This window comes from Pterocles gutturalis, unplaced genomic scaffold (genome assembly GCF_000699245.1).
Source record: "Pterocles gutturalis isolate BGI_N339 unplaced genomic scaffold, ASM69924v1 scaffold20795, whole genome shotgun sequence".
Classification (NCBI taxonomy): Eukaryota; Metazoa; Chordata; class Aves; order Pterocliformes; family Pteroclidae; genus Pterocles; species Pterocles gutturalis.
The window spans coordinates 23,123-39,394 of record NW_010141326.1 but is presented as its reverse complement, the minus strand read 5'-3'; the positions used below and the strand labels follow the sequence as shown (position 1 = coordinate 39,394).

The 16,272-nt window shown below is 40.4% G+C and overlaps 1 protein-coding gene across 1 annotated transcript in view; it reads left to right on the top strand.

Moving 5' to 3' along the window:
- Positions 1–1,626: 1,626 nt before the first annotated feature.
- STARD9 (StAR-related lipid transfer (START) domain containing 9) overlaps positions 1,627–16,272 on the top strand; it is a gene marked incomplete at its 5' end in the record, with an annotated part of 20,288 nt that continues 5,642 nt past the window's right edge. Inside the window, 5 exons of the mRNA XM_010083991.1 lie at positions 1,627–2,110; positions 2,976–9,157; positions 9,200–14,147; positions 14,934–15,131; positions 15,913–16,096. Coding sequence (XP_010082293.1) covers positions 1,627–2,110; positions 2,976–9,157; positions 9,200–14,147; positions 14,934–15,131; positions 15,913–16,096 — 11,996 coding nt within the window. The remainder of the gene's footprint in view (positions 2,111–2,975; positions 9,158–9,199; positions 14,148–14,933; positions 15,132–15,912; positions 16,097–16,272) is intronic.

The following is a 16,272-nucleotide window of genomic DNA, read 5'->3' as shown; positions in this document are numbered from 1 at the left end:
TCCAACCTTAATGATTCTATGATTAAATTATGATTAAAAATAAGATGCAGGTTTTATTTACCCTAAAGGTGATCAGTCAGTGGTATTGCATTCTCCACTGCTGAATTTTTTTAAAGCCAAAACTGAATTAAAAGCAGAGAGGCATGCTTTGGTTCAAATAGGAGTTATTTCTAGGAAGTTCTGCAGTGCTATGCAAGAGTACTGAAGGCTAGATCAGTGATCAGATTTTGAATAGCAAATAGCTATGCCAGAAGGTGGAGCCACAGCGTCTTCAGAGAGGTATTTTTTAGTGTCAGGGGCTCCTGGCCTCCAGAGGTGCTGCTTTGCATGCAGGCAGGCATATTCAGCGAGGTGACTTGGTGGGGTTGAGCTGCCCCTTAAAGAGTTTAGACTGATTTGGAACATTTTAAACTTTGAGATGTTTTTGATCACTGAAATCAGGTGGTTATACTGTTCTCTATTTGTCTTCCAATGAATGATTTGCTCCAGGTTTCCTGATAAGCAAAGTATGTCTATTACAAATGCACTGTTCCCACTTGGCAAAACCTGCTATTGGTTCCTGGAAGAGGAAAACGTCTGAATTTTTGGAAGCTTCTCAAACCCTAACTTATGCAGTTTGCCATCTTTTAATTATGCCAGCCACAGTGAAGAGATTAAAAGGAAATTGTGGTGATGGTATGCAGCAGAAATGGATTTAGGTTATGTAGATAGTACAGAGAACAAGGAGAGTTCCCCCAAAATATCTTTATTTTGTGGCTCTGTAGACTTGATCTCTGCTTCCATCTAGTTCTGCTGCTTTCACTGTGTTTACGCGAAGCTTAGCCAGGCAAGTAGTTTTTGCTAGCCAAATACAATTCTTCACTTGGCAGCCCACCAAAGTTCTGCACCCTGTGTCTCAGTTCCTGGCAGAGGCAAGTTTGTGAGCAGAGATTAATTAGGATCTTAGAGCTTGCAGCTCTGTTGCAGGGAAACGCTTAGCTGCCAAATATTCTGCTTGCTTGAAACATGCCAAGGAGGGGACAGATCTGGAAATAAAGAGTTGAGGAAAACGCTTTGTATGTGAAAGTTAAAAATGTTATTAAAAAATTAACTCAAATCATGACTAAAATTAAAAAATCTAACACGTGCCTTCAGAATAATTAAAGCAGAAGTAGTAGCATATTTCACAGTAAAAAGCTAATGAAGTCATACTTCACTACTGTGAACATATACTCTGTGTCTGAAAAGTGCACAGAATTGAACTCAGGCCTTTTAATGATTCCACGGTCTTTTAAGAACAAAGTTGAGGTGGTGTTTGTGTGTAATCTTTGAGAAATTGAAATGTGTTCTACTTTTTGCTTACAAACCAGGTCTTATCCACCAGTCTCCTTAGCTGTATCAGCCAAGTCACTGATCATATCTTGCAGTTGTTACTTGAATCCCTATCCCAATGGAGAGGCTTTAGGTTATCTATAAAGTGCAGTAATGATATATTTTTCTCTAAATGGTTTGTCAAGACTCTGCTCTACATGTGTAGAAATTCTTTTCACATGTGAGCTCTCAAGGCTGATTAAATTAAGAAAGATTATAGTAACAAAATGTTTTTCCTATGAATTTTACTTTTTTCAATCATTATTTTGTTTACAGACCAGCAGTGGCTTATAAATGAGAATAAACGACTGGCTGCCCTTCAGCAACAGCAGAGGGAGTTTGCAGTGCAAACAGAGTCTACACTGTATGCAGAGGCTGAGGTGCAGAGTACCATTGGGCTGGAAATCTGCCCTTCCCTGCTACAGCAGAAGAAGAAGAGATTGGTGCAGCTGGAGCTCTTGCAGAGATATTCCTTAAAAAAGGCAGAAAGAAACATAAGGCAGAAAAAGGTCAAATTCCAGCTGGAAAGGATAGTTAAGAAGCAGAAATTATTGGAAGCCAAGCAAAACCTAGAGCAGCTGGAAGCTAACTGCTGGCTCAATGAAGAGTGTGTGAAACAATCCCAAGTACTAAAAAAAAATACTGCTGTACAGTCCTCTTTGGATCACCTGTTGCAAAAGAGAAGGAAGTCATTGGGTTCGAGTTCCTTGCAGCACGTACAGCATTCATTCTGTAACCCGCATCTGCCCCAGGTACCCAGGTAAGTTAACATCTGCCAATTCCTCTGCACTTTCAAAAGTAATTTAAATTCCAGGTATTTTCAGTGACCACCTATAATCCAGAATGCCTTTCAGTCAGTGTATTGAAACAATCGCAAAACTTGGAGTATCAGTGAACTTACTATATTGTATGTCACACAGGAGCTGTTTGTCCTTTTTCCTTGGATCTGTACAGTGCATTCCCTGCTTAGCTCTTTGACATGGTCTTTCTCACTGTTTTTTACATTCCTCTCTCAAGCCTTTCTGCACTTTTAACCTCTTTGTGAATGCTTTCCAGAACTGGCTTAGCTCTTGTTCTTAACCTTGTTCAATTGTTGGTAAATACTAATATCTGCATTGTTTTATCTTGATTAGGGTCAGACTCTTGCTTCAGAATGTTTATACCATTGGGGTAGTTCTGGATTGGACTTTTAAGTTGGCCAGCCCTTCTCAAGCTAAATAAATATCTCTATGCAGTGCTAAAAAGTTGAGGTCCTAGGGTATCTATCACAGCATGGTCCTGGAGGCAGGAAATAGCTAAACTCTGCTAAGTGGATTTCTGTGACTTAGAACTATCTTATATTTTTAACTAATGTTTGCAGCTACTTTAGCCTACAGAGACTTAATGCCAAGCTATACCACATAGCATTGTGTTGCAGAATGTATTTCAGGATAGGGGGGACTGTATGGTTACTGAAAGGAAATTTTTTTTTAATTAATTCTCTGACAGAATTTGCTTCTGAAAGGCATTAAGATTGTGACTTCATGTATCGTTACTCTTAACTACAAGACATTACCGATGTGGAAGCGTTGTTAAGTACATTACTCAAGCAAGGATTGAGCATTGTTTTTTCTTTATTTCCACAGCTGTTTGTTGAAGAGGGAGACTGTCTCAAAGTTATCTACCTCACCAAATATTGATCAGTGCTCTGAAGGCTGTACAACAGGGAGGTTGTCATCTGTAAAATATCTTTATGGAAAAGTTAAAGATGTTTCTAGGAGTGAAGACCTTAATGATGAAAAACGGATCTCCTTTTCAGTCCAGAGGCAGCTAACTGAAAAACAAAGACCATTTTCATTTGGAAATAAAAAAGGAGCAGAAAAAGACTCTAGTGATTCAGCTATCATGGCTTGTATCAATAAAAATGATCAAAAAATTGCAAAGTTGGATGACAGCCCAAGGCAAGCTGGATCTGAAAACCAGACCTCTCAAGGGGCCTCTCCTGATCTTTTTAAGCAGAAAGATGAGCCTGAAACCTTTATTACAGGGACAAGAATGACAAAAGCAAAGGTGCTAAGAGATATAAGTCAGCCTGCAAGTAGCAATCTAGAACAAAATAGAGCTCAGGTATCCAATAAAAAGAGTAGAATGGATATCAATAGAAAAGGCCACAGCTCTTCTCCAGAAAACTTTCCTGAAGAAATGAAGAAAACAGTGTATGGAAACCCACCACCAGCACTTCTAAACCAAACAGACAAGAACTGGGAGAGAGAACCAAATTCAGCCGTGCCAAGTCATGAGAAATCATCAGTGGAACACCAAGAACTTCTGATGGTGGCGACATCAGTTGGAAATCTTGCTAAGATGAACACACAGGCACCTCTCTCTTACATTGGAAAGAAGTGGCACAGTGCTGAGATGCTAAGTGCTGGAGTGTCCAAAACAGCCACAGATGTGCTGGGGAACTGTCAAGAGGATGATGAAAACGAGATTTCTGATACTGACAGTTCTTACTCTGTAGATTCTCTCTCCTGCGCTTATGCAAAAGCTTTCACAGAGAAACTGAAACAAGAAGATTTTGACAGAACTAAATGTCTTGCCAACCCAGAAGATTCTGAGAGCGATGACAGTCAAATGTCACAAGACTCTCTAATAGAAAAGGAAAATAAAGCCAAAAAGCAAAATAAAAGCCGATTTCACAAGTCAAAGGCCCACCATGAGCCTGCTAAGCTTTACAAAAGCAGAACTGATCACCATATTTCATCTTTGGTGACATCATACGCATCTCGTAGGAGACTGGGAAAGCCTGAAAGAAGCTTTTCTCTGGACAGCTTAGCTGATGGAGAAGAGATGCCAGCAGAAGATCTGGTAGAAGAATCCAAATCTGATTCATCTGATGAAGTGCCAGCAGAGATCTTTTGGAAGTTACAAACTCCTAGATTACCAGCTATCCAGACTGAGGAAGGCCATGAACCCAAGATCTGCAACAGAGATACAGAAGGGACAGATTATGATCTGAAGCTGAGCAGTTCCTTTTATTTGGACACTGAACAACAGCCTGCTTCCCATAATGCTGGCAAGCAGTTCCTGAGAGGGACAAAAGTCTCTTTTGTAGAACAAGAAAGGTGTCTTGATAGAAGACTGTATTACACAAGTGGAAATCCTTTGCTTACTACTGATGCTTCGTCGTCCTGTGACATCAGCAGCCCCAGAATAACAGCACCTTCTTCCCATGAAAATCTGCAATTTCAAGAAGCTCGCCTGTGCTCTTTGAGCGAACGAGAGCTCTGGCTGAAGAAAGATGATCTAAAGCAGTCAGCTGCTGAAGTTTCTTTTGTTTCTGGATCTAAGCAGATACACAGCATTTCACATTTGTCACATCGTATAAACGAAAGAAACACAGGTTTCTCCTCTGACACATCAGAAGCACCTTTACCTGAAACAACAACAACTGCAAGCAGAGTTTCTGAGAGTGGATCATTAAATAAGAGTCTTAAGGGATGGACAAACTCTAGTGAAATTTCTTCCTTGGAATCTCAAGATGTAATGTCCTCATTTGTTAGCTCAGTAGGACCAAGCTCCTCTCTTGTTCCTCTTTCAGCAAAGCATGATTATTATTATGAACATTCGAGGTCAAATCATCCTGAACAAGACCAACTGAATGAATTATCTCCTTACAGGTCTACCACTGAATGCACACAAGCATTCAGCTGTTTGGAAAGCACCTCCGCTACAGACTGCTTGTCACTGGTATCTAGGAAAGAGGAGGATTCTCTCCCCACAACTCATCCAGAGCTGCCAAAAGATCACAGTCTGAAAAAAATGCCTTTTATTTCTGCATTGCCTGTGCCCATTTCGGAACAGAGAAATGGCTGTGTAGATGCAGATTTAGAAGATGATTTCTTCAGAACTTTTGAAAAAGGTGACCTAGATGATGATGGCTACAGTAACTTGATGACAAAATCAAGTGTAACAGATTCAGGCAGTGGAAGTGCATCTGTCAGTGCTCCTGCTGCTGAATCTTCTATAGGACTTGCTCATAATGTGGCCACAACACAGACATCTGCAGTAAAACAAGTCCAATTTGGAAACCATGGGCAGCTTTTTCCAAGAAGGGAAATACCAACGTGTTGTGATGAAGGTTTCTTTCTCAGTGACCTAACAAATAAGAACTGCTCTCTACTAAGCAGTCACGAGCTTCAGACATTGGCTGGACAAGGAGGAGAATCAGCTGTTACAATAGGTCTCCTCACATCTGGGGAGAGTAATTTGGAAACAATGCAAGAAATGGATTATGAACAAATATCTACAGAAGAAATAACAACAGAGACAGATTTTTCCTCACAGGAGACAACATATCGATGTAACCCTTTAGTTGTTCACAGTGCAAGTTGCAACCAATCTGCAACACCAATAGAGGTATCTCAAAAAGAGATTATCTGTATGGAAACAAGCACAGATAGCTTGGCAGAGATTGGGCCAGATCTGTCTTCATTCAGCGATAATGAAGAATATGAACCAAAGGATGAAGACTTGTCTTCACTGAATCATTATGAATTCAAAAGCAAACCTGTTTATTCCCATGAATGTGCTCTCGCAGACAGACAGCCAAGTTACTTATCCCAACAAATTTCAGAAAATTCCACATTATGCACTGATAATATAAGAGAAGAAAGCAGTGAAAGGAGAGAACACAATGTCTTGAATTCTCAGGCTGTAGTTCGGAAAGAATTTTCATCCCAATATGAAAACTTAGTAGTAAATGAAGTCAGTTATCTCGTAGTGAATGTAAATGGGACAGACACTGAGTCCTTCCCTGCTGCTATTTGTGAGAGTACAAATCATTTTCCCCCAGAATCCAATTCAAGCATATTTTACCAAGCTTCAACAAAAGCTAATCTTTTTCAAAGTGCATCTGAGACTGAAAATTATGATAAACTATTGGAGCATGTCACAGCAGTGAAAGGAGATTGTGATGGTACCTCTAATCTTACTGTGGAAGTCAGTGGCACAGAAGGTTGTTCTGAGGCACATCCTGGCTGCCTTTGCACAACATGCTCTTCAAAATCAACAGGGCAGAAAAACAGTACTCATAAGACAACTGACATTTCTGTGGAATTTGAGGCAACCATCCTCTTGGAAACAGAAACACAGAACAAATCTTTACTTGAATCAAGAGAAGAGAAAAAAGTCTCTTTTGAAAGTGATATCTTGCTTGTTGAAGATGATGTAAATTCAGAGTTGGGAAGAGGATTTGAATACAACACAAATATATCAGCTACTGTTTCTCAAGAGAAGAGTCCATATATAAATAAAGAATCCAAGTTTTTAAGAAACCCAGAAACTGATCCAGAAGAAACTATGGTTCCTTGTCAGAATATGAAAGCAAACACTGATGAAGAAGTAACAAAATTGATCAATAGTGCAATCAACTTAGAAAAAAATGCATTGGAAATTAAATCCAGACAGATTGAAAGTTTACATGACTACCCAGTAGCCAAAGCCCAAAGTGTAACTGAAGACAAGAGTGGAGAGGATTTTAAAGGCGTTAGTCTATCTCAGAATCCAAAGAAACGTATTGATATTGCAGCTGGTGAAGTTCCACATGAGTTTTATACAAATCTGTGCCTGACACGTGAAGAGGCAGAGAAAGATGAACCACAAGTAGCCAGCACCAGGGTAGAACACAGTCAGGAATCAAAAGCACTTGGATGTTCTGGCAGCCAGCTTGAGACAAGCAGCTTTTGCCAAAAAGAAAAAAGTGAGAAAATAGAAATAGGTATTTATTCACCAGAGTTTTCTGTTGCTCCCAAAAGCAGTCCTTCAGCTGCGTGCTCCCACACTACAGGTTTTACTCAGAATACTTCAGTCGTCCTTGATGCTTGTGAGGGACTTTTACAGATTAATAGAACAACAGAAACTACGTTTAATACAGAGGATGTAGCTGCCACGGTACTAGTCACAGGTAGGCAAGGAAATATTTTAGCAAAACCTGAAAATGAAGGACAAGTAGCGTCTAGCAGTTTAATTGAACGTTGTGTAACAAACTGTTTGCCCCAGGAAGACAAGGTTAATGAATGTGAAGTGACTGGGAGTGAAGAAAAAATTATCATGACAAATACTGAGGGGCGGAGTATTGCGAGGCAAGAAATCATATGCACAGGTAAAAATGTTTTATTTACTGAAGAGACTCCAGCTGCACATCGGATGTATTGTGATAGAGGTGACGAAGAGGAAACTTTAAATCCGTTTAAGATCCCTGAAAGATACCTTATAGCTTCAGAACTAGAACAGAATATACTGTTAGATGATGATTCAAGATATCATGATCCTACTGAAATGAGTGAGGATGGTGGCTCAGTGGACTCTGTTACAGATAGAAGAAATGCAGTCATGAAAGATATTGATGCATGTGAGTATTCAGTTGATGATAGTACTGGTATTGACCAATATAGAATTGAGCAAGAATTTAAGAGTCTCCACTTTAAAGAGGATAGCCATGCATATTTGAGTTGCTCTATGCAATATCTTGAGCATAGCACTTCAGAAAACTCGAACAGAAGTATCGTTAGAAGAAGACCTGATATTTGTGAATCGGATCCAGTAGGCTCCAGAGTTGAGGAGGAGAAAGTGCATTTGATGAATCCAGAACAAATGGCCAAAACAGACGAAGAAAAGGGCATGTTTCTAGAAAACACGGAGGAGGTGGAACTGATCTTTTTACAAAACCTGAATGAAGTATTCCCTGAAAACAAAGACAGCTGCCAAATGACAGGTGATGACAGCAGATCAAATGAAATCTTAAGAGAAAGACAGTGGGTGTCTACCAGCTTTTCTACAAATAATGAAGATATCAGCAAGCAACAAAATCTAACAGCAACACTGAAGTCTCCTGAAAAAACCCAAGAAGGTTCACTTAAAGACTCCCTATGCCAGTCTGTAAATCACCTTTTATATCTTGGAGCAAGTGATGATTCCCATCTTGTTCAAGATGTTCCCACTGCATTGGAAGGACACACAAAACCGTCTAACAGCAGCGTTGGAACTGGAGCTGTCCTGCCTTACTATGAAACATTAATGGAGAGTGAGGTCTGTGTTGGTATGCCTGTTTCTGTCAGAGAAGACAAATATCTTTCTGATATAATGCAAAGTAAGAATGTAGCTTTTCAGCAAACCAGGACCAGAGAGGAGGAAGAATCCTTTGTATTTAACAATGACGTATCTGGGCAACCTGTCAATGAGAAGAACAGCTCTTCTACTCCCGACAGTGCAGGTGGTCCTGACTCCGAAGCTGTTGCGCTTCAGCAAGGGGCAGAAGGAAATTCATTTTCTGTGGAAAAATTAGATCCTTCTGAAGATATAATTCAGGATGCTAACAATGCTCAGGAAGAACACCATGTGGATTTAATAGGTAGTGAACTATCAAAAGACTGCCTCAATTCCATAGAAGGTACAGTGCAAGAGGAAAAGGGTACCATTGTGCCAGATTCAAATCTGCTTTCTTCTTCAGAGAAAGAAGTGGTGGAAGATACATGGGGGGGGAAAATTAATTCTTTACCACAAATCTCTTCTCAAAAAATGCTTCACTATGTTAATACAGCTCAGAAAGTACTTCACTCAGGGAGTTTATCACAGCACAATGAGAAGGAGAAATTTTTAAGCGCAGGCTATACTACTGCAAATAGTAAAAATGAAAATGCAGAGTTTCCTGATGTAGTCAGATATCAGCCTGAGCCCAGAGAAAATCAGGGACATGGGACTCCTGAAGAGTGCTACGTGGACCAACCAGGCAGCAGGGTTTCTGAGAATGCCTCCACCCTTTCAGAAGGCCTGAACAAGGCTCCATGGGAAAATCCACATTATAGTGAAGAGTTTCTAAATTATAATAGGAACTCAGGCACTTCTGAATGTTCTTCTGGTCTCCTGAATCATCCAGCATCATCTGCAGATGTTTTGATTGCCAGCAATGGAGACAAAGGTAAAATCAATGCGGTTCTCTCTGGAGAAACTAAATACTTTGAAAGTGAATCAACAGATTTAAGTGTAACTTTTCCTGATGTTTCTCAAAAAGGAGATGAAAAGAAAAATAATTCTGCAGTTGCAGAGGCCACATATACTCAGAATAATAAACTCCCTGAAAAAGTTGTGGGAACAGATCAAAAGGGGAAAATAATTCAAGATTCTTTCCAGAACTGCAATGACATAAAAGAAAATAAAATCAATGAGTACTCAGAACACAACAGTAACACTTCTAGGGTGACTGCGCCAGAATCAGGCTTGCGTACTTTTCAGAGCCAAGGACAGACTGGCAGTAAAGAATCAAAGTGTCTTCCATCCAACTTTGCGGAAGATACTCCAACTGATACACCGTTTCAAAGCTCCAAGAACTTCAGTGCTTTTGACACTTCTTGTTTATGTGATGTCTCACAATCTGTAATATTTAGTCAGCTTGAGGACTCACTTCAAGACACTGTTTTGACTGAGCAAGTATCCTCCAGTTCTGGAGATGTGTGCCCTGTAAAAGGAGGAGATTTTCCCCAAGCCTTTTCAAGTGTCAGTCACCCATCCTTAACGCCATTTTCAGAATCTTCTTCAACTGCACATACAGGTCATGGTGAAACTGGCACGTATGATATTTCACATACAAGTGCATTGAAACATTCTCCATTTGCTGTTTCGCAAATACAGGACACTCAGTCTGATAAGGCTGTGGTATTCGACGAGCCGATACATGCTTCAGGGAGTATTTTACTTTCTCTTGCAAAAGAAAACAGGCATTGTCCAGTATCAGACACAGACTCTACTTCATATAAAAATTCTGCTGTAGGCAGGGAACCTGTATATGGAAGTAATTGTAAAAAATTTGACAATGATATAAAAGTTGATCAGCACCATTGGGGTAAAGCTCCACCACAAGAAGCTTGCACAGAACACACAGAGAAAGTACTAGGTGATGATGATTCTCTTTTATTACCATCATTACCTTTTTGGGATACTGGAAGGGCAATTCTTGTTAAAGAGGGAAAAATATTTAACAGAAATGAGGAAGAACTGCATTCAAATATTGAGGCTGAACATTTTGCAATAAAGACAGAGCAGAGAAAAATATTAAGTAGAGAAGCTGCTGAAAGGCAAACTAACGTATCCTCAAATTCTGCAAGTGAATTAATAGGCCCAGAAGTTACAGTGCTGGAAAATCTGTATCCAGGAGATGTTGATGTAGATCCTGAACACACCTGCAGTTCATTCAGCCCAGCGTACCGCACATACAGCAGAAGCGCTCATCCCAGGCGACTGTATCCCACTGTCTTGGGTTTTGAAAAAAAACCTGCAGATCTGCAAGACAGTTGTCAGTATGTGCCTACAGGTGAACAGGAAGAACAAATTCCAGATGGAACAAATACAGATGTTAGAAAAGAGATTTTAATTTGCAAAAACAGTAGAGGCTCAAGTGTTGATAGCCCTGCTGCTGACGCTGATGCAGACACTTGTCCAGCAATGGGAGATGCTGTAATGAGGAATAAGACTCTGAAATCAGAAAGACTAAACTTTTCTGTGAGGAATAATGAAAGTATATCCTCGAAGTTTTTAGCAGAAAACTATGCTTTGCCTCCTCAAGAATTCAAATCGGTGCAATTCAGGAGCAAAAGATCATATTCTACTACACGGAATACAAGGAGCTGTACACAAAGTGAACAGAGGCCTTATTTACAAAGTCACAGACTGTCAGCACCAGCTATTGCTGTGTTCTCTGATCCAGAATATACTTTGGAAGCTTCATCTAAGGTAGATCCTTTGTTATATTCCACATCAAAATCACTGCAAGATTTAAATATGAGTGTAGAGCCTCCATCACCAACTGATGATGATCTTCATGGAATTGAAAGATTTTCAAAGCAGGAATCGAAGAACTTTCTGCAGGTTAAATCTAAACCCAGATTTCAGCAGCGAACGGCACAAACTAAGAAGCTTGCAAACTGTGATCTGAAAAATCTACAAAATTTTGCAGCAAGAACCCAAAGCAGGCAGTCTTCAAAAGACTGTACTACTCATTCTCCATCATCTTTACTGCACACAGCTTCCAGTTCTGTGGGCACAGAAGAAAATATCCATTCAAAGAGTAGTTCTGTAGCTCAGTGCAGCGAAGGGAAAGTTGAAGAAGCTGGATACCAACCAGGAGCAGATTCATTTTTGCAGGACAATAAAGATGCAATACATTTTAGTTCAAGTGATATCAACCCATATATTCATCTGTGGCAACAAGATGGATCAGGCAAGATTGGCTGGAAACAATATGTATTTGGCAGTGCAAGTGACGTCTCTTCCAATCAAATTCCTTTAAGCCCGGATAATCGTAAAGTTATGAGATGTTCCAGTGTAGACAATGGATTGAATTCTCAGATTTCTCCTTTTCATTCTCATCTCAGTTCGTATGCTACAGCAAAGGTTTTATCGAGCACTTTAAGCAGCATTGAAGGTCTTCAAGGATGGGACAATGTCAGGCAAGGCTTTCAATCTGCATACTCCAGTGACAGCACCAAGCAGTATAGCAACATATCCAGTGAAACACTGGAAACTAATCCAGAAAATAACACTGCTGAATTTGAGAGTCCTTCTGCACAACCTGGTAACTCTTCAATGCAGGTTGATGAAATTGTACTGTTATATCCTTCCGAGTCAGAAAGGCCTTCCAAAAAACTACCAGGGACTACATGTGAGCAGGGAACACAAACAGCAGCTACGGGGAGGTATAAAAGGCAGAGAAGACATCAGAGAAGCTATACAGATGTTTCTGCAAGAAAGCAGGAAACAAACAGAGATTTATTTCAGCAGCCTTCTTCTTGGACAAGCATGCAGAACCTGTCCATGCATCTGTCACAGCTGCTTCAGAACACTTCTGAGCTGTTAGGAAATCTCTCCCAACAGACTGTTAGAGATACTGAGCAGAATGTCAGAATCAACCAAAGAGGAACTGAAGAGGCTGTGAAGGCTACTAGATCAGATAGCTGCACTCAGACTACAGCAGATGTAGGCACTCAAACTGAGATTCTGGAAGAACCTCAAAGCAAACACGCAGAAAAACAAGTGGAGGCAAAAATGGAAAATGAATTGAGGGCAGCTGCAGCAGTAACCATTGATGGGAAAGGAATAGCTACAGATTCAGTAGGTAAAATTCCCAAAAGGAAAGAGGAAAGACTCTCTCTCGCAGAAAGAACACAAGAACGAACAGGGGTGAGAAATCCGGGCAATCCTGACTTCCATGACAGTCTTGACAGCATTTTGGAAGACTCCTTTATGCGTCTGCCTCTCTTACCCAGAGCCTCCACTCCCATCTTTGATTTTCAAAAAACATCGTTCAGTGGACAGCAGAATGTTGCTTTTGCTAGTACCAGAGTTTCATCTCTCACATCATCCTCACTGAGTTCAGGGCAAGATGGTTCTTTGTGTACTGTAGTCAGCAGCCCTACCAATGGCACCTCTCAATCTCCAGCGTCTTACGCTGAGGATAAAAGAATTGTCAATGAACTAGAGGTTCCAGCAGAAAGAAAACCGTGTTACAAAACCACCTTGCTAGTTGACAGGGCCTCTTCGCCTATTCTTACTCTTAGTGCTAGTCCCAACAGCCACACAGCTTTTGGCAAGTCTGTCTCCTCCATTAAGGAACCTTTTGGATATTCTGGTGATGTTCCAAGTCCCCTTCACAACCAGAGAAGGCAGAGGGCAGGTCCACAGTCTGGCATGCAACCTCACATAGACAATTTTTCACAGACGGAAACAGGCAGTGAATGTAGCGTTTCTAGAGACAACAAGGGCATAAGAACAAATGGGGGTTTCTTAGGTAAGAAGGCAGCCAAAGAGCTTTTAGAAAAGGATGGTTCAAAAGAGTTGGAACAGCAGCACAGACTCAGGGCTGACACCCACACTACCATCTGTGCAAAACGACTGTACCACTCAAGTAGTATGTTGGAGGTGTCTGGCCACAGGGAGGTTTTAACAGGTGATCTCAGAGACTGCAGTCCACTGGCCCATTCTCTTCGTTGTATGTACGTTACAAGGGGAGGAAGGGGTTCTTCACCTGGAATCGGACCTGCAAAATATGTTGGTAATTCTGATACTGCCTTGATTCATAACTGCTCACCTCCAAATGCTGACTTACTTTTTAATCAAAAAATTAGTGCCACTTGTTCAAGTAAGACAAATGCTGGCACATCCTCAGAACCGCTGGTAGAAGCATCTTCTCTACAGTTTCATGATTTCTCCTGGAAAAATGAAAACAGCTGCCCTCTGCCCCTGTCTGATGTGAGCGATGCACAAACTTCCTTCCAAGATGAGAATACAAATTCCGTCACGGAAAGTGAATGTGACACTGAAATTCTTCTCAACAAAAATATTACTTTTGCAAAGCCTTACAGGCATCGGAGCTACAGTCTCCGTGACTTACCCATACACAACAAATTTAGCAACTGGTGTGGTGTTAAGGGCAGCCCTTCTCCTTCATTACTCAGCTTGAGTGGCAGTGTGACTGATTTACAAAGTCAGGCAGAAAAGAAACCTGGAAGCACACGAGCAACAGAAATGGAAGGGAATTCCCAGCTTTGTGACAGCAGGAGCAGAGAGATCGAGAGGCTGCAGAGAGAGCGTGCTCAGGTTATGGCTGGCATTCATCTGGATCTGCATCAGCAGCCCCTCACCGTGGAGCTGGCCGAAGCAAAGCTGAATTATGGCATCGGGGAGACAGACGCCCTGCTGAGGGTCCTTCAGAGTGGAACAGACGATGACCTGGTGACGACTCCACTGAAGCAGCAACTTTATGAAAGGTAAATTACTTAAAGTAGTGTTATGTTAACTATTTTGAATACACTTTATGCAGTTTAAATAACATTTAGTAATGAATGCTTAATCTGAGTTGACACTGAGTGAAGAGATAGAGTATTAACCTTATTTTGTATACCACTAAGTAATGCATTTAAGACAAAATCTTGGGGTTACTTAAATAAAATAGGGGAAAGTATAAGATTCAGTGTAATTCAAATCTAGCGTCACCCCACTCTTAAGGTTTGTAGCAGCTATGAGAGTGTTCATGTGTACCTGGTGATCATGGGAATATATTTCATTGATTTATTGCAATGTAAAAATAATTGATGCATGCTATTTATAGGGATATCTCATTCATGCTTTTGTGAATAAATGCTGCTGTATGAATATGCAAAAACAAATTTAAAAAACCTGTAAGTATACAAAATTTTTAAAAATCAAGGTTCTAGAGTCTTGTAATTGGATTATAGAACTCAGTTTAGGAAGCTGTTGTAACTAAAAAAATTTAGGAGTAGCTACATTAGTTTCCACCTTCAATTTGATTCTTGGCCATTACAAGCAGTGACCAAGGCCCTCTTGTGCATCTCCTACTGTTATAGAAGCAGTGGAGTTTTAGAATTTCTGCATCATCTGTCAGCATGTGGCAAAGGGGTATTTAAAAGGGGAGTGTATGTTATTACATTCCTATACATTTTACATTACAAAGCTACCTAATATTTGTTTTAAAAAATCAGAAAGTGTAACTTTGCAGGGTGCGTTTTGTCGCTCTTATGATGTTTCCCTGACAGACACATGAGGACTATTGAAACCCTGAGGAAGGAAAGAGAAAAACGGCTGCAAAGGTACCAAAGAAGCCGAAGTCTGAGTCCACAAAAGCATTTGAGTCTGTTGCAGACGCTGGATGCAAGTCAGAGGGATCTAGATCTCCCCAGTAGACGCCAAGAATATCTGCAACAACTTAGAAGAGATGTGGTGGAAAATACCAGGTAGGGGATTACAAACCTCTGTTTTGGCCTGATGAACATCACCGGTGTTCATAACAGGTGGCCACTGGTGGTTCTTACTGGTATCTGAGACTTCCGTAGCAGAATACTTCTCCTCATTGTAGAAGTGTTAAACTTTGGGATAGAAAGTGCTTTTAGGAAAAATGTCTGCCTGATTTTAGAAAATATTTAAATCTTCTGTCTAGTTTATTTCAGTCCATAACAAGTGTCTGGTTTATGTCTATGATGTGTGGGGTCAGCCAAGTATTCAGTCTTGACTCATTGTAGACTAATCTGTCTTCTTACTCCTTCACTAACTTAAAAACTACATGAAACAGTGAAGTTTCCTGTTAAATATCAAAGAAGTTCTGCAACCCTTCACCATTTAGAATTTGAGTTTCTCATCCCCCACCATACTCCCTAAAATGACTTTTGCTTCTTTTGTGGTAGGTCAGGAGACAGTTATCTTCCCGACACAATTATTGCCTGTGTGATATACCAAAGCAGTCACCGTAGATCACATGGAGAGCTGACTTAGAAACCACTGCTAGAGTAATCTCTGTGGTAAACTGGGCTCGCAATCTGAATCATTTTCCAAGGTTAAGTCCATGCAGCCTTTAGTGAGCAAAGAGAAACTTTTTGGAGGCTAATGTGGTAGTTTTTAATTGCTTTTATGGCAAATTTTCCTATTCCATGTTGAAAGATTATTTTCTCATGGTATTATGTCAGGTGACCTGATTTCAAGTAATTATATGTGTTTTCCCCCACTTATCTATCCTTACAGAGTTCAAGAACCAAAAAGAAGCAGCATTCAGCATCCTTCAGACATTGAACTGTTGCTCCGAGACTACCAGAGGGCACGAGAGGAAACCAAATCTGAAATTGCACGAGCTAGGGACAAACTGCGGGAGAGAGCTGAGCAAGAAAAAAGGCGTATACGGGAGCAAATATTTTCTCAGTTACAGAAGGTGAGCATTACAGAGGAGACTGTTCTGCATTATTCATGTCATTTTTTTTAAAGAAACTTGTCCATGGTTCAGTAGTTCTTCTGTCTGATACACATCAGTGTAGAAAAAACAAAGAATAAAATGCAAATTTCTGTTTAAAAAAAAGCAACTCAGTAATACTGAACAGCTACACTGTT